Raw genomic sequence first — 24,813 nt, 5'->3', positions numbered from 1 at the left:
CCAGGTCATGTTACTGGTCATTGTGTATATTTCTCCCTCCTCTACTGTCACAGCCAAGAACCATCAATGGGATCTCCTTGCACATGTGCTCGAGAATCTGGACACCATTTGCCCCAATTTACCTATTGTCCTGACAGGGGATTTTAATGCCTGCCTAGGCCAAGGGCAGGAAGTATATACAAAAGCTTGGGAGATACTTGGGCCAGCGAGGAGGCCAGGGGAGAATTAGCTGTGGGGTCTCAGAGCGGGCGATCTTCATAAAAAGGGAGGGGGAGGGAAGAGAAGGGAAGGGAAGGGAAATAAAAGATCAGGCTGAATTCAAATTAAAGGCCAGGCGGAATAGCTCTGTCTTACAGGCCCGATGGAAAGAGGTTAAATCCTCCAGGGCCCTAGTCTCATGGGACAGAGCATTCCACCAGGTTGGAGCCATCACCGAGAAGGCCCTGGCCCTGGTGGAGGATAGTCTGACTTCCTTAGGGCCCAGGTCCTCTAAACTATGGTTCTTCATGGACCTTAAGGTCCTCTGCGGGGCAGACCAGGAGAAGCGGTCCCCTAGATAGGAGGTCCCTAAGCCACAAAGGGATTTAAAGGTTCAGACCAGCACCTTGAACCTGACCCTATACTCCACCGGGAGCCAGTGCAACTGGTAAAGCACTGGGTTAATATGCTGCCATGGCAGGGACCCCGTAAGGAGCCTCGCTGCAGCATCCTGCACCCGCTGGAGTTTGTGGGACAGTTTCAAGAGTAGCCTAGAGCAAATTACAGTAGTCAAGCCTGGAGGTGACCATCGCTTGGATCACTGTAGGAGCCACAGGAGATTAGAGAAGTAGAAATTCATAAAAAAGTCAAAATATTTAGGAATTTGGCTTGATAATAAAAATTTAAATTTATATAAAGACAACTATGAGAAAGTTTGGAATGAGGTGAAGATAGATTTGGAAATTTGGAAGAGAATGAACACCAGTTGGTGTTAAAAAAGGATAGAACTTTCTTTCTGAACGCTACAACAGCAGCAAGAATACTTATTGCAAAGTATTGGAAGATGCAAGAATTGCCCACTTTGGAAGAATGGCAGATGAAGCTGATAGACTGTATGGGACTAGCAGAAATGACTGGCAGAATCCGTGACCAGGGAGAAGAGTCGGCAGAAGAAGATTGGAAGAAATTTAAGGACTATCTACAAAAACACTGTAAAATTAAGGAATGTTGAATGATGTTGGATTGAAACTAAGTTGTTTCTAGCTGTAATGGTATTAAGGAATATGATAAAATGGTTTTCTTTTTATAAGTAAGAATTTAAGGTTATAATAGCCTAAGATGATGGAGAGAAAATAAGGTGTTTTTTTGTCTTTAAAGCTGTAAGGCTTTGAGATATGGATTTGCTGCACAAATAATTTGAACTGGATATACAAGAAGGGGAGGTAAGAGGAGGTCAGGGAAATATGTTATGAGAAAATAAGTTGTGAAATCTATGTATTTTTAACTTTTTTCTTTTTATGTCTGTTTTTTTTTCTTTTTGTTTGTAAAAAATTGGAAAATTTAATAAATATCTTTATAAAAAAAAGAGAGAGAGAATGAACCTCTCCTTGATGGGAAGGATAGCAGCAATAAAGATGAATGCACTATCAAAGATGTTATTTTTAATTCAGTCAATAGCGATAATAAGCAACCTTGTCTTATATATAATGAATTTGGAATAAAATGTTTAAAAAGACTTTTGCTAAGAAACCAGAGGAATTACTCCTATAAATTGTAGATCAAGCTATAAAAAAAGAAAATCGGAAATTATTTATGTATGCAGCAACAGTGGCAATAATCACAATTGTATGCAGCGAAAAGTTAGATAATATGCATTCTGGGAAATTTTGGGGAAACAACATGCAGAGTGAAGAATATGGAAATAAAACAAAATAGGCGTATGAGGGAAGTCCAGGGAAAGAGGGTGGAAATATGAAAAATTGTTAAAGATATATTGTTAGAAGAAGTATACATGCAAAAATTAATTAATTTATTTTTTAAAAGAAGTTTGTTTCTTACCTGGTCCAGGTTTCGTGGCTGAGCTACAGGTATATGAGCAGAGCTGGTTACAGGGTCATTGCAAAGGTCTTTATAGATTTTTGAAGGCTTAGCGCTTGCATCTGAAATCTTTCCTATTACTGAAGGCATTGTCTGTACATGTGCTCTTAGCAAATTTCTCTTTCTGTCACCATGAGGAAGTGCATGGAATTCCCTCTCATTTCCAATATAGTGAATCAGAACCATTTCACAAGAAGGCTCTAGCAGTGTATAACTGTGCCTTATAAAGTTGCCTGTACTTGAACAAGTTTTGATTTTATGGTAAAATTTTCTCAGCTTCGGATTAATTTTTGGCCATAGTCGGACACCACAGTTGATCCAACAATATTGATCACAGCGCCAATCGTTTTTTTTCTCAGGAGAACCTTTGAATGAATACAGAAAGACATCACCACCACTAGGCTTGCATGGTGGATCATTTACAATCTTCTGATAATCAGGATGAGATAGAATATCAATAGCTTCTTCCACTGTAAAAGGAGTGGCTTTCCTGCAGTATAAGATCATTGTGAAAAGTCCTCCACTTTACGTAATTGTGAAAGCTTGTTGCATAAAATATTTTTAAAAACACACAGCTCCAGGTCCTTGGGGGACTCTGTGAGCCCACTAGGTAAAGAGAAGAAGTCCTGACCTTTATCGTAAAAGCAACTGCTATAGCAGGGTCCGCTCTCCTCTGGCAGCGAGATGAGTCATACCTTTAACAGAAGGTGCCCCCCACTTTTATTAGTTTCCCAAATTCCCTGCCCCACCTCCAATATTTCATCATTGCTACATCACTGATGCATCACACAAGGGGTGTAATGGGGCAGTACCTGGGTATCAGATAGCTGTCTTTTCCCACCCTTTTCTCATCTCCTGACACCCATTAATACAAGACATTAAAACTATTTACAGTTCCTGACCCCCCTGGTCAAGTTCCTCACAATTCTTTTGTCCCCTGGAGTCCAAATCCATTTCAGGGTTGCCCATCTTTGTGATCTGTCTGGCACTTGGGTTAGGTGTTACCCCTGCGGTGAGGCCATTTGCCTACTGACTCTATGCTTCCTGGTAGGCCTATCTTTCCCTGTACAGAACTCATGGAAAGAACAGCTGTTTTCTAGTGAATTCCTAAAGTTTCTTGTACATTTTTTTGATATACAGTGACTTATACATGAACCTTCACATTGTAACATTCTAACTGCCTGGGAGGATACATGCATTCATAGTGGCTTGTTACAAGTAATAATAATAATAATAATAATAATAATAATAATAATAATAATAATAATAATAATATCTTTATTGTCATTGCCCCTTCTCGGGGACAACGAAATTACTTGGCTGCTCCATCCACCCAGGTAGGGCACTCCACACAAAATCAAAACAACTATAAAAACACTAATTAAAACAATACAGTATAATACAGCAAGGAAGATTAGATGACTTTCAAAGTCCAGGCTTCCCATTCAGGGCCGAGATCGCTCTGGAGAAGAAGCTGTTCTTAAGACGGCTCGTTCTTGTCTTCATCGCCCTGTATCTCCGTCCTGACGGCAGGAGGCAGGAGCTCGAAGAGACACTGACCAGGATGCGATGGATCTTTTACTATGTCCAGTGCCTTCCTATGGCACCTTGTGGCATAAATCTGCTCTAAGGTGGAGAGTGGGCAGCCAACAATGCTCTCTGCTGCCTTAACAACTCTGCACAACCCCAACCTGTCCCGGGTAGTGCAGCTTCCGTACCACACACATAAGCCATAAGTGAGCACGCTCTCAATGGCACAGTGATAGAAGGCAAGCAGCAGTTTCTGCGGAAGATGGTTTTTCCTTAGTATTCTCAAAAAGTACAGTCTCTGCTGCGCCTTCTTCACAAGCCCCCTTGTAGGTAGCCGTGTTGGTCTCCCGTAGTTGAAACAAAATAAAACATTTTTTCCTTCCAGTAGCACCTTGGAGACCAAGTAATTTTGTTATTGGTAAGAGCTTTCATGTGCATGCACACTTCTTCAGATACTTCAGGCTGTTACTGAAGTGGATACATAACATTTGGCTGCAGTACCAGTGCTACATACTCTAGTTGGTCCTGTATGGTAATATTCATTGGTTGGAGCTTGATAGGTTATTTAAATAGACAATTCAAAGCACCAGGTCTATTCATTCACTAGATGGGATAGTGTAGTTTCCTCCTTGTTCTTTGGCTGCCTTTATTTAAAGGGCCAGTAATGCTTTTATTGTGTTCACTCTATCTAATGGTTTCAGGGAAGTACACCTGAAATAGCCGATGCCAAAGAATTGTTTGCTTGCACACAGGGCAACTGTACTGACCGCGTGCCCACGGCTGCTCTACAGCTGGGGGGAGGCAGCGGGCCATCTTGTCGCACACACCCCAAGGTGGCCCCCGGGGCAGGGACCACACTTAGTATGCCCCTGCAGCCAATCAAATATGCTATGACCAATCTGAAGTAATGCTGGGCACAATTCACCACTGATCCTGCCCACTTTCTGAAAACACATGGTGGACTCCAGGAAAGTTGTCAGCAGGCACCACATTGGAGACCCCTGATTTCCAAGTTTGCACTGACAAAATCTGTTGGCAAGAAAACTTGCAGTTAAACCTCCTTTTATAATTTCCACCCCCCCAAAAAAAAAAAAAAAAACAACTTTTGTTGCAAAACCTTTTGTAGTGTAATTGATGCAAGATATATTATTGCTTTTCCTGGTTACTTTGGCAGTCTCTATTGAGTTGCTTTGATATTTTACATTCACAGTTAATATCATCACCATCTCCGCCTTCGAAATTCTTCAAGGTTGGCAGCATCAAAAATTTCCAGGTTCAGTTCTTTACAGTGGAAGCTATGGATATGAATGTCACTTTAATACAGAACCATTTCAGATAGAGATTTTATTTCGGACATTGATGTGATCTAATTTGGTGGAGTCCATTTAACAATCATGATGATTCCTTAAGTATCAAAGTATTTAATATCTTGTTTGTTCCTTGGCTGTGCTCTGTGGTTTTTGTGGTTCATTCTGTGGTTGGTCATATACATGCTTACAGGAATGTCAGACATTAATCGTGGGGGGGGGCCTAGAGACCCCACCCCATGAGTACACACTTACAATGAACATGGCAGAAACATCACCCACCTAAATGTTTTTCCATGGCCTGACCAAATTGTTACCATGTATCCAAATCAATAGACCATGTCTGATTTGATTAACTGTTTTCGCTTTTGAGTGGAAGTGTTTTTCTTGCTACACAGGACACCATAGTGTTTTCAAATATTCATATAAAAGAAACCACACCATGCCTCTGCACCTTTCCGCTTTTGATTGACAGGAGGAGGGCTGCCAAAGGAGGGAGGTGTGGAACATGTGACTGGCAGACATAATCCTTTATGCAAGAAATCATGTTCGCAGCAATCTCCCCTTCCTGAAGATAAGATCACACGCAAGTGCCAGACTGCTCCTCGTTGACTACTTGGAGATGGATTCTACCCTTGACCAAACAAATAACTGTGACTGACACCCCCCAAGGGGCTATGGACTTGTAAATGCTCTTATTATCTTCATCTATGGGTGACTGGTTGGTGGAGGGTGGGGGGAGGTAAGGGGCTCGTTTAATTCCACTACACACAGGTGCAGAAAATTCCCAAACTCGTTAAGAAAATTCCCAAACTCGGTTCCATGGGTGACTCATCTGCAGTAGCTTATCTTAAAGTTTTAAGTGTCTATACGCTTGTGGCATTTATAAATTTTAAATTTATTGTTGTACATTGTTTTAAATGTTTGTTTTCTTTCTGGGATTGTACCCCCAAGTGTGTTTTATAAGCTGGTCTCCGAGCGTAATAAATTATCTATCTATCTATCTCTACCCAGCTCCTAGGGGGGCGTAAATCAAAACCCCAGGCCAGGAGTGCCTCTTGCACTGTGCCATAGTCAACTTTGCAGGGACACCCAACTGCTTTTTTGGGGGGTGGGGTTGGTGCTGTGTGATGCTCAGGTTTAGAATCCCTACTGGATCTTGAGGAAGTTTGCTGGGTGACCTTGGGGGCCAGTCATAGAATCATAGAATCCTAGAGTTGGAAGAGACCACAAGGGCCATCGAGTCCAACCCCCTGCCAAGCAGGAAACACCATCAGAGCACTCCTGACATATGGTTGTCAAGCCTCTGCTTAAAGCCCTCCAAAGTAGGAGACTCCACCACACTCCTTGGCAGCAAATTCCACTGTCAAACAGCTCTTACTGTCAGGAAGTTCTTCCTAATGGTTAGGTGGAATCTTCTTTCTTGTAGTTTGGATCCATTGCTCCATGTCCGCTTCTCTGGAGCAGCAGAAAACAACCTTTCTCCCTCCTCTATGTGACATCCTTTTATATATTTGAACATGGCTATCATATCACCCCTTAACCTCCTCTTCTCCAGGCTAAACATGCCCAGCTCCCTTAGCCGTTCCTCATAAGGCATGGTTTCCAGGCCTTTGACCATTTTGGTTGCCCTCCTCTGGACACGTTCCAGTTTGTCAGTGTCCTTCTTGAACTGTGAACAGTCTTCTTGAACAGTCGCTGCTTCTCAGCCTGGCCTACCTGGTAGGGGTGGTTGTTGGGATTGAATGAGGAGGGGGAGGACCATGTGTGACACCTTGAGTGCATGGGGAGAGCAGGGATATAAATATGATAGGTAAAATACAAGGACCCACGCATACATGTGCAAAGGTGCAGATGTGAGAATTATTGCATGCATGGGCCACATGTGATGTTTACCACCTGCAGACCTTTAAAGCCCTAAATATCCTCGGTCCTGTATACCTGAAGGAGCGTCTCCACCCCCATCGTTCAGCCCGGACACTGAGATCCAGCGCCGAGGGCTTTCTGGCAGTTCCCTCATTGTGAGAACTAGGGAACCAGGCAGAGGGTCTTCTCGGTAGTGGCACCCACCCTGTGGAACGCCCTTCCATCAGATGTCAAGGAAATAAACAACTATCCGACTTTTAGAAGAGCTCTGAAGGAAGCCCTGTTTAGAGAAGTTTTTAATGTTTGGTATTTTATCATGTTTTTAGTATTCTGTTGGGAGCCACCCAGAGTGGCTGGGGAAATATTATTATTAAGACTGGCAACATAAAACCCACCGTGTGGGAATCCCATACAGCTGACCACAGTTCCTGGAGACAGTTGACCACGGGAGGAATGATAGCTGGGAAAAGCACAGAGAGAAGAAATGTATTTGTGCATCTGCAATAGCACAACCAAATGCCCCCACCTGCAACAAAACATGTCCCTCCCATATCGTTCTCTCCAGCCACAGCAGGCACTGCAACCTTCCAACAGTTTGACTTCACCCTCAAAGATGCAGCCCTCCACGGTCTCCCGAGACAGACGGATGCCAGCAACCGCCCATTTATTTGCTTGTTTATTCATTGCGTCAGCTTAAACTGTAATGAGAGCACATTAAAGGCACTGTGTGCTAGGAGCTAATCCTGTAAATATTTTTTTAAGAAAAATGGTCAGAGCTCAAGAGCTAAAGGCAATACGACTGTAGAAACCTAGTTTTCAGCTCTACCATGGCAGGAATATCTTGAGCCACAGTGTAACCAGACAGTGAGATTAAATCCCAATTTTAGAGAGCGGGGGGAAGGAAAGGAAAAGAAACCCATTGATATATGTTTTCACGTAGCACAGACCAAGCTAACAAGAATAAACAAGGTAAGTGCATCTCAATTCAGGTTTGGGGAGCGGGTGGAGGAAGAGTGGCATATAAAATATGGATTCGGCTGAAAGTTTTGATTTTCAGTTGAAAACCAGTTTAAATGAGTTCGGTTTTTCAAAAACAGTGTGCAAGTTAAATCGCCACTTAGCCACCATGCATATTCCACTCAAAAATTTAGTCCTTGGCACATGCTATCGTCCTGACCAAAAATAAATAAATGCTCAGTGTTCTTGAGCTTAAGAATGAAATCCAAAGAGGAAGCATTGCAGTAATGAGGGACTTCTGATTACCTGCATATACATTGGCTACATGTTTGTTCTACTCGTGAGAAAGGAGAAACATTCCTGTGTGTGTGCCCCAGAACTATCAGTTATCAGAGGGGACATAAGAAAGAACGGACAGAAATTCCAAACAGTAAAAAGTGGTAACAGAATGATGGACTAGACATGTGTTGGGACTGACCTGGCCTCTTACATTCTTTAAACAAGCAAAGACGGATACTTTTAGGCAGAGGGGTCAACCTTCAATCATGGCTGGTGACCGGCCTGCTAGGAACATCTTCTTGGTTAATTTTATAGAGGCTGCTAGAATCAAAGACAGCTTGCCAGTGAACCAGTGATCACAGGGGACCTTGCAGCCGAAGGCCAGGAGGATCTGAGAACTTCTTCATAGAATCATAAAACTGTAGAGCTGGGAGGGACCTCAAGGATCATTTAGCCTGACCCCCTGCAGTGCAGGAATAAAATGTAGACTGAACAGGCAGCCAATATCACATTGTTTAATTAAACATGATTGTCCAAGGTTACAGCAAGGGGAGAATTTTTAAAAATGCTGTCAACGCAGAATTTCCGGACAGAGGCAAAGCGTAACATTAGGCCTACAAAAATACAATACCAAAACATCCTGTCTCCGTCACTTCCCACACTCTGGAATGAAAACATACACCGCCATGTGATAGACAACAATCTCATGACTGCAAACGCGGAGCACGAATCCTAACAAGGCTAGACACGCATCTATCCTGGACTCATGTAGTCACTGGGAACTGCCCATTCTGAGCCCTGCTACAGCTGCTTATTAAGATTTGATTGGTCAAGTGATTCTCTACTCTAATTATTCCTATGCTTTCCCTTGGGTTGGCATCTTGGAAGTCGGAAGCTTACGACTTCCCACATTCCAATCATCACTAGGATTTCCAGGATTCCACCCTGTTTGACGCAGTGGAAAGCGTCTTCTCCGGCGGAAGGTCATTCCGCACCCTGAGTGTTTCTCACGTGGATTCTTCTGTGTGTGTTGAGGTGCGTGCTCTGGTTGAAGCTTTTCCCGCACTCCAAGCACTTGTAGGGCTTCTCCTCTGTGTGGGTTCTCTGATGTCTCTTAAGGTGTGTGCTCTGGTTGAAGCTCTTCCCGCACTCTGAGCAGTTGTAGGGTTTCTCCCCCGTGTGGATCCTTTGATGCACTTTGAGGATTCTGCTGTCACTGAAGCTTTTCCCACACTCGAGGCATTTATAGGGTTTCTCCTGCGTGTGGGTTCTTTGGTGTACTTTGAGGCTTCTGCCGACGCTGAAAGTCTTGCCGCACTCGGAGCATTTATAGGGCTTCTCCTGGGTGTGGACTCTTTGATGGACTTTGAGGCTTCTGCTATCGCCAAAACTCTTTCCACACCCAGAGCATATAAAGGGCTTCTCTCCCGTGTGAGTTCTTTGATGTGATTTAAGGATTATGCTTTGACTGAAACACTTCCCGCACTCGGAGCATTTATAGGGCTTCTCCCCTGTGTGGATTTTCTGGTGTATTTTAAGGTTCCCACTATTGCTGAAACACTTCCCGCACTCGGAGCATTTATCTGGCTTCTCCCCCGTGTGAATTCTCTGGTGCGATTTAAGAATTATGTTTTGACTGAAGCTCTTCCCACACTCGGAACATTTATAGGGCTTCTCCCCCGTGTGGATTCTTTCGTGTCTTTTAAGATGCGTGCTATGGCTGAAGCTCTTCCCACACGCTGAACATGTGTAGGGCTTCTCTCCTGTGTGGATTCTTTGATGTTTACTAAGGTTTGAACTCAGGTTGAACCTCTTCCCGCACTCAGAGCACTTATAGGGCTTCTCCCCAGTGTGGATTCTCTGATGCGATTTAAGCTCAGGGCTGCGACTGAAGCCCTTTCCACACACTGAGCACTTATAAGGTTTCTCCCCTGTGTGGATTCTTTGATGTCTTTTAAGGTTTCTACCGTCAATAAAACCCTTTCCACACTCCAAGCATTTATAGGGCTTTTCTCTCGTGTGAATACTTTCGTGCCATTTCAGACTTACGCTATGACTGAACCGCTTTCCACACTCTGAGCATTTATAAGGCTTTTTGCCTGCATGGAATCTTTGATGAAAATGAAGGTCTGAGCTGCGAAGGAACTGCTTCCCGCACTCCAAGCATTTGTACGTTTTATCTGTAGCATGTGCTCTCTGGTGTTTAATAAGGTATATCTGCTGGCTGAAAAGCTTCCCACACTCTGCGCATTTCAACAGTTTCTCCTTGTGGATTTTTCTTTGGTTTCCTTCACAATGTTCTTCTACTATTGGGATTTCATGGAAGTCAGTCCCTTCAAAAACAATGGATTTGTTCCCCCACTTCTGTTTTAATTCCGTTTTCATTCTACGCTGTTCACACTCTTTGTTGCCCTCTCCGTCGTCATCTAAAGGAATCAAAGGTGAAATCTGATCAGGGAGGAAGAGATCTACGAATCATGGAACAAACATTGATCTGACGAACCTTGGAAAAGACAAATGGGGTGGTGTGTAGAGCATTGGCTATTCTGCTCATGCAAGATCACAGGTTCACTATCCAAATGAATGTACTGTATTTTTCGCCCTATAGGACGCACTTTTCCCCCTCCAAAAATGAAGAGGAAATGTGTGTGCGTCCTATGGGGTGAATGAGGCTTTCGCTGAAGCCTGGAGAGTGAGAGTCGTCGGTGAGCACCGACTCCTCTTGCTCTCCAGGCTTCAGGAAGCTATCCGCAACCCTTGGGAGTTCCCGCCGGGCTCGCAAGGCTTGCGGGCAGCAGCCTGCAGCCCGAAGCATGGGGCACACCCCGGAGCACACCCCGTGCTTCGCGCAGATGTCCGCAAGCCTTGCGAGCCCGGCGGGAGTTCCCGCCCGGCTCGCAAGGCTTGCAGATAGCAGCCTGTTCTGGGGGCTGGAGTCGGGGGAAGCTCGGGCAATGTGGTGACATAGTCTTTAAAGCAGGAGTGGGAAACTGAATCTGGGTGTTAGGCAGGCTGCTTAATTCCATCCACTTGTCAATCACCCAATGGTATAATGGTGTCCGGTGACTGACAGCTTAAAAAGTTCAAAAGGGATCCCTGTAAGCACCAATCAGCTGAGTGAAGGTTGGAGCAGCTTCCTTTGAAGGTGTGCTCTGAGCACCAATCAGCTGATTGATTCCAGGAGCTGCGACTTCGAAGGGGTTTGCCAAAATTGTTCAACTAATTGGCTGTTGCAGGGAGCCGCTTTGAAGTCCATTTGCAGGAGCACTTTGGATTCAAACACATTGCCTGTCGGGGGTCACCAACCCAACCCAATTAAAAGGCAAAATGGGCAGGTGCCTTCTAATTGATTTCTGTGAAATGAATGGTGAGGCTAGCTTGTATATGTTTCCTGGTAATAGTAATAGTAATTTATTATGTGTACCCTGTCTATCTGGCTGGGTTTCCCAGCCACTCTGGGAGGCTTCCAACAAAGATTAAAAATACATTAAAATGTCACACATTAAAAACTTCCCTGAACAAGGCTGCCTTCAGATGTCTTCTAAATGTCAGGTAGTTGTTTATCTCTTTGACATCTGATGGGAGGGTCGCCCATTAATACGTCACCCATTTGGCTGGGCTTCCCCAGCCACACTGGGCATCTTCCAACAAAGTATTAAAATACAGTAATGCATCAAACATTAAAGGCTTCCCTAAACAGGGCTGCCTTCAAAAAGTCTGGTAGCTGTTGTTCTCTTTGACATCTGGTAGGAGGGCATTCCACAGGGCCGGCGCCACTACCGGGAAGGCCCTCAGCCTGGTTCCCTATAGCTTAGCTTCTTGCAGTGAGGGAACCGCCAGAAGGCCCTCAGCGCTGGACCTCAGGTGTCCGGGCAGAACAATGGGGGTGGAGACACTCCTTCAGGTATACTGGGCCAAGGCCATTTAGGGCTTAAAAGGTCAACACCAACACTTTGAATTGTGCTCGGAAATGTACTGGGAGCCAATGTAGGTCTTTCAGGACCAGTGTTATATGGTCTTGGCGGCTGTCACCAGTCTAGCTACTGCATTCTGGATTAGTCGTGGTTTCTGGGTCACCTTCAAAGGTAGCCCCACATAGAGCGCATTGCAGTAGACCAAGCAGGAGATAACTAGAGCATTGACGAATGCTCTGTGTTGTTATTAAGAGCAACATCATCAGACAGTGTGTGTATATGCACACAATCTCTATAACCAGCAGGACATAACTGCCTTCTCATGGTATGCATAAACATTGCCAGGGGTGGTTGTCTCTCTGATTTTGTGTTATGCCTAGATCCCCATGGCAGCCATTCCATACCCTCCAACATTTCTCTGATCAAAATAGGGACGTCCGATTCCATAATGATAATTTTACTATTTATAGCCTGTGCATCTGACTGGGTTGCCCTCTGGGCAGCTTACAACATATATAAAAATGTAATTAAACATTAAAAAAAAACCCTTCCCTATACAGGATTGCCTTCAGATGGCTTGGGGTCGGATAACTCCATACCTTCCAACATTTCTCCAATGAAAATAGGGACGTCCTAAGGAAAAATGGGACATTCTGGGATCAAATCAGAAACCGGGGTGGGCTTCTCTAAATCAGGGACATCCCTGGAAATTATGGACTCTTGGAGGGTTTGCCATTTTGTGTTAGGCCATGCCCACTCCATGGCAGCCATTTTGTGACTGGCAGTCGCCTTCAAAATTTTAAATGCAACCGATGTCCAAAGACATTGGCAACCCCTGGGGCAGGAGGATGTGGTTTGTGGGGAACGGACTTGTGGGCCAAATTGGGGCCGAGCCTAACTGGGTTCATGGAGTACAGGTGGATGCTATGAAATAAGATCTGCCATTCCTCACTTTAGATACAAAATCCTCCTTTTCCAGTTGAGTGAATCCCTCACACTATTCCCTGGTTGTTTCTCAGATATACAGGGCACCTGCAACTTATGGGGGGGGTTCATGTTCCCAGGATTGTGCCTAAAAGCCAAAACCACGTATGGTGAAAACACACTGGGTTCAATAGTAGGTGGGGTCACCCCCTTCTTCTTCTTTTTTTTTGGCACATTTTTTTGCCAAATGTGCACAAGTTAAATGTGGATAAGTTGTGGCCTTACTGTACCCCTCAACTGGGTGGTTTTTGTTTTTCTTTAGAAGAATTTCATTTATAAGGAAATAGGAGGATAAAAGAATGAAAAAGAAATAGGGGAAAAGATGCAAAAGGTACAATATCATACAATAAGTAATATCAGTTACACTTCCATGCATTATTATACAGATATATTATTATCCTTATTAATAGCCTATTCTGTATAAACTTGTTCCAAACATCAATATATTTGTCCAGACAAAGTCTGGCAATCTGTTCACATGTTGCAAGTACTGTCGTATTGTCAATCCATCGATTAAAGGGGCATCATAACTGGGTGATATTCAGCAAGAAAAAAATATGGTTGCTAGGTTCATGGAGTACAGGTGGATGCTATGAAATAAGATCTGCCATTCCTCACTTTAGATACAAAATCCTCCTTTTCCAGTTGAGTGAATCCCTCACACTATTCCCTGGTTGTTTCTCAGATATACAGGGCACCTGCAACTTATGGGGGGGGTTCATGTTCCCAGGATTGTGCCTAAAAGCCAAAACCACGTATGGTGAAAACACACTGGGTTCAATAGTAGGTGGGGTCACCCCCTTCTTCTTTTTTTTTTTTGGCACATTTTTTTGCCAAATGTGCACAAGTTAAATGTGGATAAGTTGTGGCCTTACTGTACCCCTCAACTGGGTGGTTTTTGTTTTTCTTTAGAAGAATTTCATTTATAAGGAAATAGGAGGATAAAAGAATGAAAAAGAAATAGGGGAAAAGATGCAAAAGGTACAATATCATACAATAAGTAATATCAGTTACACTTCCATGCATTATTATACAGATATATTATTATCCTTATTAATAGCCTATTCTGTATAAACTTGTTCCAAACATCAATATATTTGTCCAGACAAAGTCTGGCAATCTGTTCACATGTTGCAAGTACTGTCGTATTGTCAATCCATCGATTAAAGGGGCATCATAACTGGGTGATATTCAGCAAGAAAAAAATATGGTTGCTAGGTGAAGACATAGCCAGGTATGCCTGACATGGGGGCCCACCCCTAAGTGCCTACCTGCTGAGCTCTCCTCTTCAGAGCTTTCGGCAAACGGGTTTTCCCTTTCTCCCTGCCAGGAGATATAGTCCAGCCTGGGAAGCGGAAGCCCTATTTAAAACGAGAGAAACAAATGACTTGTAGGAAGAGAAGAGCCTTGCAGGTGTCGGATCACACCAACAGCCCATCTACTCCAGCTGTTACACTGGACAACCAGATGTGTCTTCTGGGAAGCACACAAGCAGGACTAAGCGTGGTAGCAGTGTCTCCACTTGTGATTCCCATAAACTGCTAATCAGAGGTCATTGTGACCTCATGCAGATGTGATTGGATGGGAGGAGACTACCCATTGTGACCTCATGTAGATGCTGCCTGCTTGAAGGAAAAGGACTGGCCACTGTGAACTGGCTCTAATTTTTGCTTGGCCGAAGAGGAGAGAAATCCCGCTGGTGCTGCCTGCTTGTAATTCTTATGCCATATGATGTATTTATTTATTTTAAAAACACTTAAAATACCACAACTTCATTTAAAAAATCAAAGTTGGTTTCATATATATACCGTATTTTACGCCCTATAGGACGCACCATCCCATAGGACGCACCTAGATTTGCGGGGGGGGAATAAAGGGGGGGAATTTATTTTTTCCCCCAGGCGCGGGGCTGGGGCGGGGGAAGCCCGAACTTCCCCCGACCCCAGTCCCCAGAATGGGAGCCAGAGTGGCTCCCGGAGCTTGCAGGGCTTGGGGAAGCCTAATCTTCCCCCAGCCCCCAGAAAGGGTCCGAGAGCGATGGCGAAGGTGAGCGCACCTTTGCCATTGCTCCCGGAGCTTGCAGGGGCTGAGGGTGGTGGAAGCCCGAACTTCCCCCGCCCCCTGCCCCCAGAACAGGTCAGAGAGCTATGGCAAAAGTGCGCGCACCTTCGCCATCGCTCTGGGACCTTGCGCGGCTGGGGGCGGGGGAAGCTGGAGCTTCCCCCGACCCCAGCCCCCAGAACGGGTCCCAGAGCGATGGCGAAGCTGCACACAGCTTTGGCATCGCTCTGGGAGCTTGTGTGGCTGGGGGGATAGCTTCCTGAAGCCTGGAGAGCAAGAGGGGTCTGTGCGCACCTACCGCTCTCGCTCTCCAGGCTTCAGCGAAAGCCTGCATTCGCTCCATAGGACGCACACACATTTCCCCTTCATTTTTGGAGGGGAAAAAGTGCGTCCTATAGGGCGAAAAATACGGTATATAGGCCAAGCAAAAATTTGCAATAATTACATATGCATAGCTATAGACACAAAATAAAAAAGAGATAAAAATTAAAATCACAGTCCACCCGTTGTCACACAAGAAATTGCTATTGTTATTAAGTCTTGAACATACATACCACCAGCCAAAGAATGTGAAGCCTCACTGATCACCCCCCCCTTCCTTTAAAACTCGCAAAAGATTTTGTCCTTTTCACAGTTATTGTTGGTGAAATACTTTTAGGAATCTGCGCTGCAGTTTTTCTAATGGTCACATTGCCTTGTATTTTACCGCCCTTCTCTGCTTTCCTTTCACTGCCAGAGAAAATTTCTTTCTCCTGAGAAGCCTTTCCGCCACTAACTGGCAAGATCTCCCCATCGTCCTCATTGATGTGGTCCAAAGCAGAGCAAGACATTTGGCACAAGCTTGGTTGCAGAAGTTTCCGGAAGGAGGCAAACAAGCTGCCATCCAACCAACTTAGGAACTCCATTGAGGATTTTTGTATGGTTTACTCCTAAGTCTTTTTTCCTCCCAAAGATATCTCACAAGTGAGCAGAGGCTTAGGATCAGAATGGCAGATAAAGATGGTGGAATACGTAGAGTTGGCAAAGCTGACGGGGAAGATCCAGAATCGGCGCGACGAACTATTTCAAAAGGACTAGAGCAAATTTATATTTTATATGAAAGAAAATTGCAAACATTGGAAAACGTTTGTAGGTTTGAGTTGAAATGTTTTGTAATGTGAATATAAGGAGCTGATTTACATATAATGAGGTGAAATGTTAAAGGAAGATAGAAAGTAAAAAGGGGGTTATAGAGATGCTAAGAATTTAGTAAAGATGTTTGGAAGTCAGAAGGAGGGAGGGAAGGAGGTTAGTGCTCAGTTGAGCAATGTTTAAGGTTATTGATGTATGTAACAAAATGTGATTATGACAAATATGGAAAACACAATAAAAATTATTACGTATATTTTAAAAAATCAGAGTTTTCCTTCTTTATTATCTGTACATTGGTACCTTGGTTGTCAAACGGCTTGGCTCCCAAACAAATCAGCTCCTGAACGCCAGAAACCTGGAAGCAAGTGTTCCAGTTTGCGAACCTTTTCAGAAACCGAATGTCTGACGCGGCTTCCGATTGAGTGCAGGAGGCTCCTGCAGTCAATCGGAAGCAGCACCTTGGTTTCTGAACGGTTCCGGGAGTCAAACGGATTGAGTTCAGCAACCAAGGAACCACTATATTGTTAAAGATTGGGGGGGTTATATTGTTTTTAATTATATTATAATTTAATTTTTAAGGATTAACTTTTCACACCTTTTTAGCTTTTGGCATTTTATCTGCCTTGCTGTAATTTATGTAAGCTGCCTTGAGTCCCGGGTCCAGCAAAAAGGTGGGATGTAAATAAAGGTCTGTGTAGTTAAGGCTATGGTTTTCCCAGTAGTGATGTATGGAAGTGAGAGCTGGACCATAAAGAAGGCTGATCGCCGAAGAATGGATGCTTTTGAATTCTGGTGCTGGAGGAGACTCCTGAGAGTCCCATGGACTGCAAGAAGATCAAACCTCTCCATTCTGAAGGAAATCAGCCCTGAGTGCTCACTGGAAGGACAGATTGTGAAGTTGAGGCTCCAAGACTTTGGTCACATCATGAGAAGAGAAGACTCCCTGGAAAAGACCCTGATGTTGGGAAAGGTTGAGGGCGCAAGGAGAAGGGGACGATAGAGGACAAGATGTTCTCGAAGCGACCAGCATGTGTTTGACCAAACTGCGGGAGGCAGTGGAAGACAGGAGGGCCTGGCATGCTCTGGTCCAGGGGGTCACAAAGAGTTGGACACAACTAAACGACTAAACAACAAAATAAATAAACGCTAACCTCATAGTAGCTGTAGTAGCATTTCTGCCTGATATGCTTACTTACCAAGAGAGGCCAGATTCCCACAATTCCACAGTTCTCCATGGCTTCCCTGCGCAGACCCCTCCAGCCTGGGTCCCGCAGAGCCTACTCGGCGTCCGTGGAAGGCCGTGAAATGTACAGCCATCTCCTCAAAGGTCACGAGGTCCTGGAAGGAAGGAAGGAAGGAAGGAAGGAAGGAAGGAAGGAAGGAAGGAGGAAATGTTTACTTCTCACAGGTAAAGCAACAAAAAGGAAGACAGGAAAAGCTGAGGTGCCTTAGCGGATCTCCTGCAAGACCCAAAGCATCATCAGCGGCACTCAAAACCTTCTTAGTGAGCAGCTCTGACAGAAGAAAATGGCTGCCATCTTCAGGTCCAGAGTGATGGGCAGAGGAGAAAAGGCACCCACAGTTCAATTCTGTACCTGTTCTGGCTGCAGGGACGCTGCTTCCAGTCCATCACAAAGAGAAGTAGACATGGGGGAACGCCCCAGGGCCATTTTGCTGTCTCTGAGGGCTGTCCTACTTCCTACAAGGAAGACAAAGAAGGTGGATGATATAGCAGGGTTAGCTAGCCCTCCTTTGGCCCAAGGGCCACCACTGATGGGTCAGTGGACCCCCCTGAGGCCCACATGCCAGTGGTGGGCGTGGCCAATGTATGAGCATGTGCATAAACACACATGTGCAGACCAAGCATGCACATAGGAACATAGGACGCTGCCTCATACAGTGTCAGACCACTGGTAGATCGAGCTCAGGCCTGCAACGACTTCCAGAGCCCCTTGCCGATCTCCTTGCACCCAGGCTTACAATCTCAAAAGACACGGCACAAAAGGAAGGTGGATTGGGAGGGAGGAAGAAATAGGCAAGCAAAGGTTCAAGTTCTCTGAATGATGGCTTAAAGTGGTACAGGGCTGTTTTAAATGTTTAGTGCGGATGGGACCCGTGCTGTAATAGGGCCTTTTCTTACCCAGAGAAGAGGCGCTCCCTTCGGCCTCCTGCATGATCCCCCGGAAGAGTGGCCGCTTTGTGATGTTCAACGGAGCATCTTCTGCCTCTGGGGAATCTGTGGCTGCTTTGGAAAACGTCATCTGTGCCTGAAACAGAAGAAAGGGATATGAGAGAAAAGAGGTCGTAGGAAAAGGGAAGAAATGGAACAGCCAATGGACAAGGGTGTCATTAAATCAAATCAGCAAATATTACATCAAAACCATTTCCAAATTGCCTAGGAATTCAGATTTCCATGTAAACTTATTCTACCTTCCAAACCTTGCAACACACTCCCAAATTTGTCTTTGACAAATGCGCTTAAATGTTCTTAAAAAGGTAAAGGTAAAGGACCCCTGACAGTTAAGTCCAGTCCCGAATGACTTTGGGATTGCGACGCTCATCTTGTTTTATTGGCCAAGGGAGACAACGTTTGTCTGCAGTTTTTTTCCAGGTCATGTGGCCAGCATGACTAAGCCGCTTCTGGTGAACCAGAGCAGCGCACGGAAACGCCGTTTACCTTCCCGCCGGAGCGGTACCTATTTATCTACTTGCACTTTGACGTGCTTTCGAACTGCTAGGTTGGCAGGAGCTGGGACCGAGCGACAGCAGCTCACCCCATCGCAGGGATTCGAACCACCGAGCTTCTGATCAGCAAGCCCTAGGCTCAGTGGTTTAGACCACAGCGCCACCTGCATCCTTAAATGTGCTTAGTCTATTATTATTTGAACTTTCATAAAGTTCACAATTTTCTACACATTTGCATAGGCATGTCTAAATGAGACTGTTTTTAGCAGACACTGAAGTTTACAGTGCCTGATTTCAACAGTTTGAATTCTTTTCGTTTTTAAGTTGATCTGTTGCCACCTGGAGGTTTTTCTATCGGTCTAGAAATGCTTTTAAAGAGACAAGCAATAAATCCCTTATTTGGGCAACATCTGAGAAAAGGTGGGTGGCCGGTGAGACTTTTTAGGGGGCTGTCCCCACACATATTCTCAACCCATTGGAAGTACTAGGATGAAACACTTTCTCACCTGCTCCTCCTCCTGCTTCTTGTGCTCTGCCTGGCTCAGGAGGAAACCTTCGGCCAGGGCCACCGCCTGGGAACTGGACTTTGGGCCACAATCCCTGACCCAGCTCTCCATCTCCGGGGGGAGGACAGCCAGGAACTGCTCCAGGATCACTAAATCCAGGATCTGCTTCTTGGTATGCCGCTCTGGCTTCAGCCACTGGTAGCAGAGGTTGTGGAGTCGGCCGCAAACCTCTCGGGGCCCCTCGGCCTCCTGGTAGCAGAACGCCCTGAAACGCTGGCGTTGTACATCCAAGCTGGCGTTGCCCTCGTCCAGGATCTTCTGCTCTCTTCTTTCCCAGCATTCCTGGCTGCTGCCTCCCGCCTGGACGATTTGGGGGCTTCTTCTCTCTTTGGAGCCGTCCGAGTCTTGCTCTTCCACCTTTGACCTCTGCTCCAGCTCAGCCTCTAACAGGACCCTGATGATCTCCTTGCTCTGATGCCAGTTTCTGTCCGGAGGCAAGGAGGGCCTGAATTTGGGGTGAGGAGACGGCGACGACATCTCCTTGCAAAAAGTGTGGAGTCCTCTGGTGCGCAAGTGTCACACGCCCCTCTCAGGAAGAGGAGTCTGCAAGAAGCACAGGAGGATTCTGGGTATAGACTGGGACTGGTTCCTGCAAGGAAGGCAGATGAGAACCCAAAGAGGACTAGAAACTTGGGTAAAGAGGAGGTGACAACAACATCTTGCAAAGGACTCAAGACCGGAAGGAGCATCTCCACCCCCATCGTTCAGCCTGGATACTGAGGTCCAGCTCCAAGGGCCTTCTGGCGGTTCCGTCACTGTGACGGAACAAGGCAGAGGGCCTTCTAGGTAGTAGTGCCCACCCTGTGGAACGCCCTCCCATCAGAAGTCAAGGAAATAAACAACTACCTGACTTTTAGAAGACATCTGAAGGCAGCCCTGCTTAGGGAAGTTTTTAATGTTTGATGTTTTATCTTGTTTTTAAGCAGCCGAGACCACATAACACTGGTCTTGAAAGACCTACAATGGCTCCCAGTACGTTTCCAAGCACAATTCAAAGTGTTGGTGCTGACCTTTAAAGCCCTAAATGGCCTCAGTCCAGTATACCTGAAGGAGCGTCTCCACCCCCATCGTTCAGCCCGGACACTGAGGTCCAGCGCCGAAGGTCTTCTGGCGGTTCCCTCACTGCGAGAAGCCAAGTTACAGGGAACCAGGCAGAGGGCCTTCTCGGTAGTGGCGCCCGCTCTGTGGAACGCCCTCCCATCAGATGTCAAAGAGAACAACAACTACCAGACTTTTACAAGACATCTGAAGGCAGCCCTCTTTAGGGAAACTTTTAATGTTTAATAGACTACTTTATTTTAATATTCTGTTGGAAGTTACCCAGAGTGACTGGGGAAACGCAGCCAGATGGGCAGGGTATAAATAATAAATTATTATTATTATTATTATTATTATTATTATTATTATTATTATTATTATTATTATTATTATGGGAGCCAACCAGAGTGGCTGGGGAAACCCAGCCCGATGAGCATGGTATTATATTATTATTATTATTAATAATAATAATAATAATAATTTGATGTTTTGTTGTTGTTGTCGTTGTCACACGCAGTGCTATTTTTCTAGAAAAAGAAGCGCCAGAACTCACCACAAATGCCTCCCTTGTTTTCTTAGAATAGCAATGTCACCCACCCAAGTTCCGGTGAGTTCTGGTGGGAGAAAAAGCCCTTTTCACATGCTATGCAAGAAGCACTGGAGGATTCTGAATAGAGACCAGGACCGGTGCCTGCAAAGAAGGAAGAGAAAGGACTAGATACTTGAGTAAGGAGGGAGTGATGACGACATCTTGCAAAGGTCTCAAGTCCTTCAGAGTGAGACCACCGCATGGACCAAATGGTAGGAGGCTTTGCAAGAAGCACTGGAGGATTCTGGGTAGACAGGGTCTCATCCCTGCAAGAAAGGCAAATGAGAACTGCAAGACCTGAGTCTGGAGAACTCAGAGGACTGGAGACGAGAGGCAGTGGGTTTCACAGACCCAAACCCTGATCCGGTGCACATTCAGGCAAGATGACAGAGCATCTCTGGCACTGTAGCAACCCAAATAATCCCTCCCATGCAGGATGCCCCCTCCTCACTGAGCCTGGCTGTGTGTGTGTGTGTGTGTGTGTGTGTGTGTCTGCTGCCCCACCTCACAAAGTGCTCGCTTAGCAGAGGGGAAGCGAGAAGAGAATAAGCACCAAGATGTGGGAATTCCAAAGGAGCCCCAGGTATCGTTTTACGATTTATAGACAAGTGTGACGCAGCAGCTAAAAAAGCCAATGCAATTCTGGGCTGCATCAATAGGAGTATAGCATCTAGATCAAGGGAAGTAAGAGTGCCACTGTATTCTGCTCTGGTCAGACCTCACCTGGAGTACTGTGTCCAGTTCTGGGCACCACAGTTCAAGAAGGACACGGACAAACTGGAACGTGTCCAGAGGAGGGCAACCAAAATGGTCCAAGGCCTGGAAACGATGCCTTATGAGGAACGGCTAAGGGAGCTGGGCATGTTTAGCCTGGAGAAGAGGAGGTTAAGGGGTGATATGATAGCCATGTTCAAATATAGAGAAGGATGTCACATAGAGGAGGGAGAAAGGTTGTTTTCTGCTGCTCCGGAGAAGCGGACACGGAGCAATGGATCCAAACTACAAGAAAGAAGATTCCACCTAAACATTCAGAAGAACTTCCTGACAGTAAGAGCTGTTCGACAGTGGAATTTGCTGCCAAGGAGTGTGGTGGAGTCTCCTACTTTGGAGGTCTTTAAGCAGAGGCTTGACAACCATATGTCAGGAGTGCTCTGATGGTGTTTCCTGCTTGGCAGGGGGTTGGACTCGATGGCCCTTGTGGTCTCTTCCAACTCTATGATTCTATGATTCATGTGGCTTCCCTTGAGATTTAAGATTCTGTTGTTGTTTTCTTTTCTGTATGCTTGATTTGAATTATAGAGCTGTGGAATTGGAAGGGGTCCAGTGGGTCATTTAGTCTGACCCCCTGCGACGCAGGAATCCTGCCCACAGCCGTCCCCGGGAGAGTTTAAACCACCCGCCTTCTGGTTAACAGAGAGACACAATGACCCATTGTGCCATTACTTGAACAGGTCAAGTTTTTATTTTTACGCATATTTCATGTCCAAATGTTTCTGTCCAGCTCCACTCACTATTCATATATTTGCCTTATTAGTACATTTCTAAGTAACCAAACCCCTGTGTTGCAAAGAGAACGTCAGCAATATCTAGGCAACACGATGGCCATGTACATACGCAACAGACAATCTTTATAGAATTCCTTTAAACCATAACAAGGACAAAATGAAATCTTTAGTCTCAAAGTCTCTGAAAATCTTTAAATGAAGCGAGGTACCAAACTTTCTACGATGAAAAACGAGCTGTGAAGCTTTGTGTATTCAGCAAATAGGATGCCCAACACTGAACTGTGATTCCGGATATGGACTACTGTTTCGCTGACGAAGAATTCTTAAATTCTTAAAGGAATTCTATAAAGATTGACTATTGCATATGTACATGGTCATCGTGTTGTGAAGTGAAGGCCCAATACAGGTGTTGATCATGATGTGAGCTGCGCACAGGTGGTCTGAATCGAGCAAGCTACCACCATTCCTGTGGAGCCTCTTTTTATTGAGACAAATATGCAAGCCGGGCAGATACATTTTTGGGCTGTGACCTTTACACATCTTCCGTCCCGAAATCGTGGGGTGGTGGAAAGCTATTTTGGCACCTGTTCCACAGCGTCATTTTCCCCTTGCACAGTGTATGACGTAGGAGACAAAAGGTCTCACGGAAAAACTTACAGACAGGACACCACTGACTCTGAGACCGCAAAAGGTCAGACATAGGGGACAATGTTCTAGACCAGGGGTCTGCAACCCGCGGCTCCGGAGACGCATTTGGCTCTTTTACACCTTTGCCGCGGCTCCGGGGCGGATACTAGCAAGGGGAGGAGGCGCATTGTGCGCCCCGACACTCTCCACTGTGGCGGGCGCTGTACTGGCTGTGACGTCGCATGGGGCGGTACGTGCGTTAGTCATGCACTGCCCTGACGTCACCTTCCCGCCCGCTGTCAGATCGCGGCTCTGGAGATATATTTGTTTTAAATGTTGCAATGGTTTTGCGGCTCCCAGTTTTTTTTTTCCTTCAGAAACGGGTCCAAGTGGCTCTTTTTGTCTTAAAGGTTGCAGACCCCTGTTCTAGACAGATTGTGGCTTGTCTGAGGGGGAGTTTTCCCTGCACCCCAGGGTCACGCGTGCAGGCAGATTGTGGCTGCCTGCTGGCAGGGAAGTGTGCTCCCTCCGGACCCCACTCCCCGCTCCGCGATATCCCTACAGTGTTGCCTAGATCAGTGTTTTTCAACCACTGTTCCGTGGCACACTAGTGTGCCGCGAGATGTTGCCTGGTGTGCCATGGGAAAAATTGAAAAATTTAAAAAAAGGTCAAATTTTCGCCCACTAGGCAGGCGCCGGACTGTGTCCACCCTATTTTCCATCCGTCCTGGGTGGGGATCAGATCGGATGAGAGTGGACAGGCGGTCCGCTCTCATCCGATTCCCCATAGAGAGCAGCGGGGCTCTGACATCTCCCTCTCCACACACAGTAGTGGTGTGCCTCGTGATTTTTTTCATGAAACAAGTGTGCCTTTGCCCAAAAAAGGTTGAAAAACACTGGCCTAGATATTGCTGACATTATTAATACATTTGGCTTTGGTTTGTATGCATATCATTTCCCCACCAACCTAAAGACACACAAATACAACGCCCCAAAAGTAGTGAGTAACATATTTATACTGATGCAGAACGGAGTAAGAATGGAATGAATGCAGATGGGTCCGTTGCAAAGCCCATCTCCCTTTGGAGGTGTGGGGTGGGGTGGAGGAGATCTCCCCAGTCTTTCCTCCTCCTCCTTACCACCCCAAAGCTCCCCGCCCCCCATTTCACTCCCAGATAATCCTTTACGTGCTTTTCACTCCGCTGGTTTCCTTGGAGATGGAGAAGAGGCAACAGATGAGGTGGTTGCTCGGGGTGACGCCTCAAAAATTTGGGCTTAAATCTGGGTTAATGCCAGACCCAGAAAAGGCCCACCGTCCTATGCTATGGGGCGGGGAATCTCAGGCGCTCTTTTCCCCCAGGAATTGCTCACCCCTTTGCATCGTCCCTCCTCCAGCCCTCGGGGTTCCCTTGCACCCCAAATGCCCTTTGCATTTGCTTTTAACACACAGAGCCTCCCCCCCAATCCCGCCCTCATTTTCCCCTCCTTCCATCGCCCCCCCCCCCCACTTCCATTGCGCCTCCCCACCCAAATGCACTTTGCACTCACCCCGATCCCTTGGAGAGGTGGGCGGGGAAGGGGCGCGAAGGCTGCAGGTGGGGGGGGAGGAGGAGGGAGATGGGGGGGCAGGAAGTGGGTGCTGCCTAGCTGCGTTTCTAGGCATCCGGACTCTCTCCCATTAACCCTGGGGTGGGTTTA

At 45.9% G+C, this 24,813-nt stretch overlaps 1 protein-coding gene across 3 annotated transcripts; it reads right to left on the bottom strand.

Annotated features, from left to right (window-relative positions):
* Positions 1 to 8,514: 8,514 nt before the first annotated feature.
* LOC309527281 (uncharacterized protein) lies at positions 8,515 to 24,729 on the bottom strand. 3 transcript variants are annotated; one of them, XM_082213980.1, is made up of 8 exons: positions 24,664 to 24,723; positions 20,948 to 21,085; positions 19,297 to 19,899; positions 18,246 to 18,372; positions 17,701 to 17,804; positions 17,302 to 17,443; positions 14,185 to 14,274; positions 8,515 to 10,441 (listed from the first exon to the last, which is right to left on the bottom strand). In XM_082213980.1, exons 3-8 carry the CDS (start codon positions 19,831 to 19,833, stop codon positions 9,000 to 9,002), a joined length of 2,442 nt encoding a protein of 813 aa, XP_082070106.1. In that variant the 5' UTR covers positions 19,834 to 19,899; positions 20,948 to 21,085; positions 24,664 to 24,723; the 3' UTR covers positions 8,515 to 8,999. The 3 variants fall into 3 exon arrangements, with proteins under 3 accessions (XP_082070106.1, XP_082070108.1, XP_082070107.1); XM_082213982.1 differs by lacking the exon at positions 20,948 to 21,085 and having other exon boundaries at positions 24,664 to 24,729; XM_082213981.1 differs by lacking the exon at positions 24,664 to 24,723 and having other exon boundaries at positions 20,948 to 21,398.
* Between the last annotated feature and the right edge of the window lie 84 nt (positions 24,730 to 24,813).

The sequence above is a fragment of the Podarcis vaucheri genome (genome assembly GCF_965113315.1).
Source record: "Podarcis vaucheri genome assembly, chromosome: 2".
NCBI classification, from domain to species: domain Eukaryota; kingdom Metazoa; phylum Chordata; class Lepidosauria; order Squamata; family Lacertidae; genus Podarcis; species Podarcis vaucheri.
The sequence above is the reverse complement of the archived record's forward strand: the minus strand, read 5'-3'. Positions and strand labels throughout refer to the sequence as shown.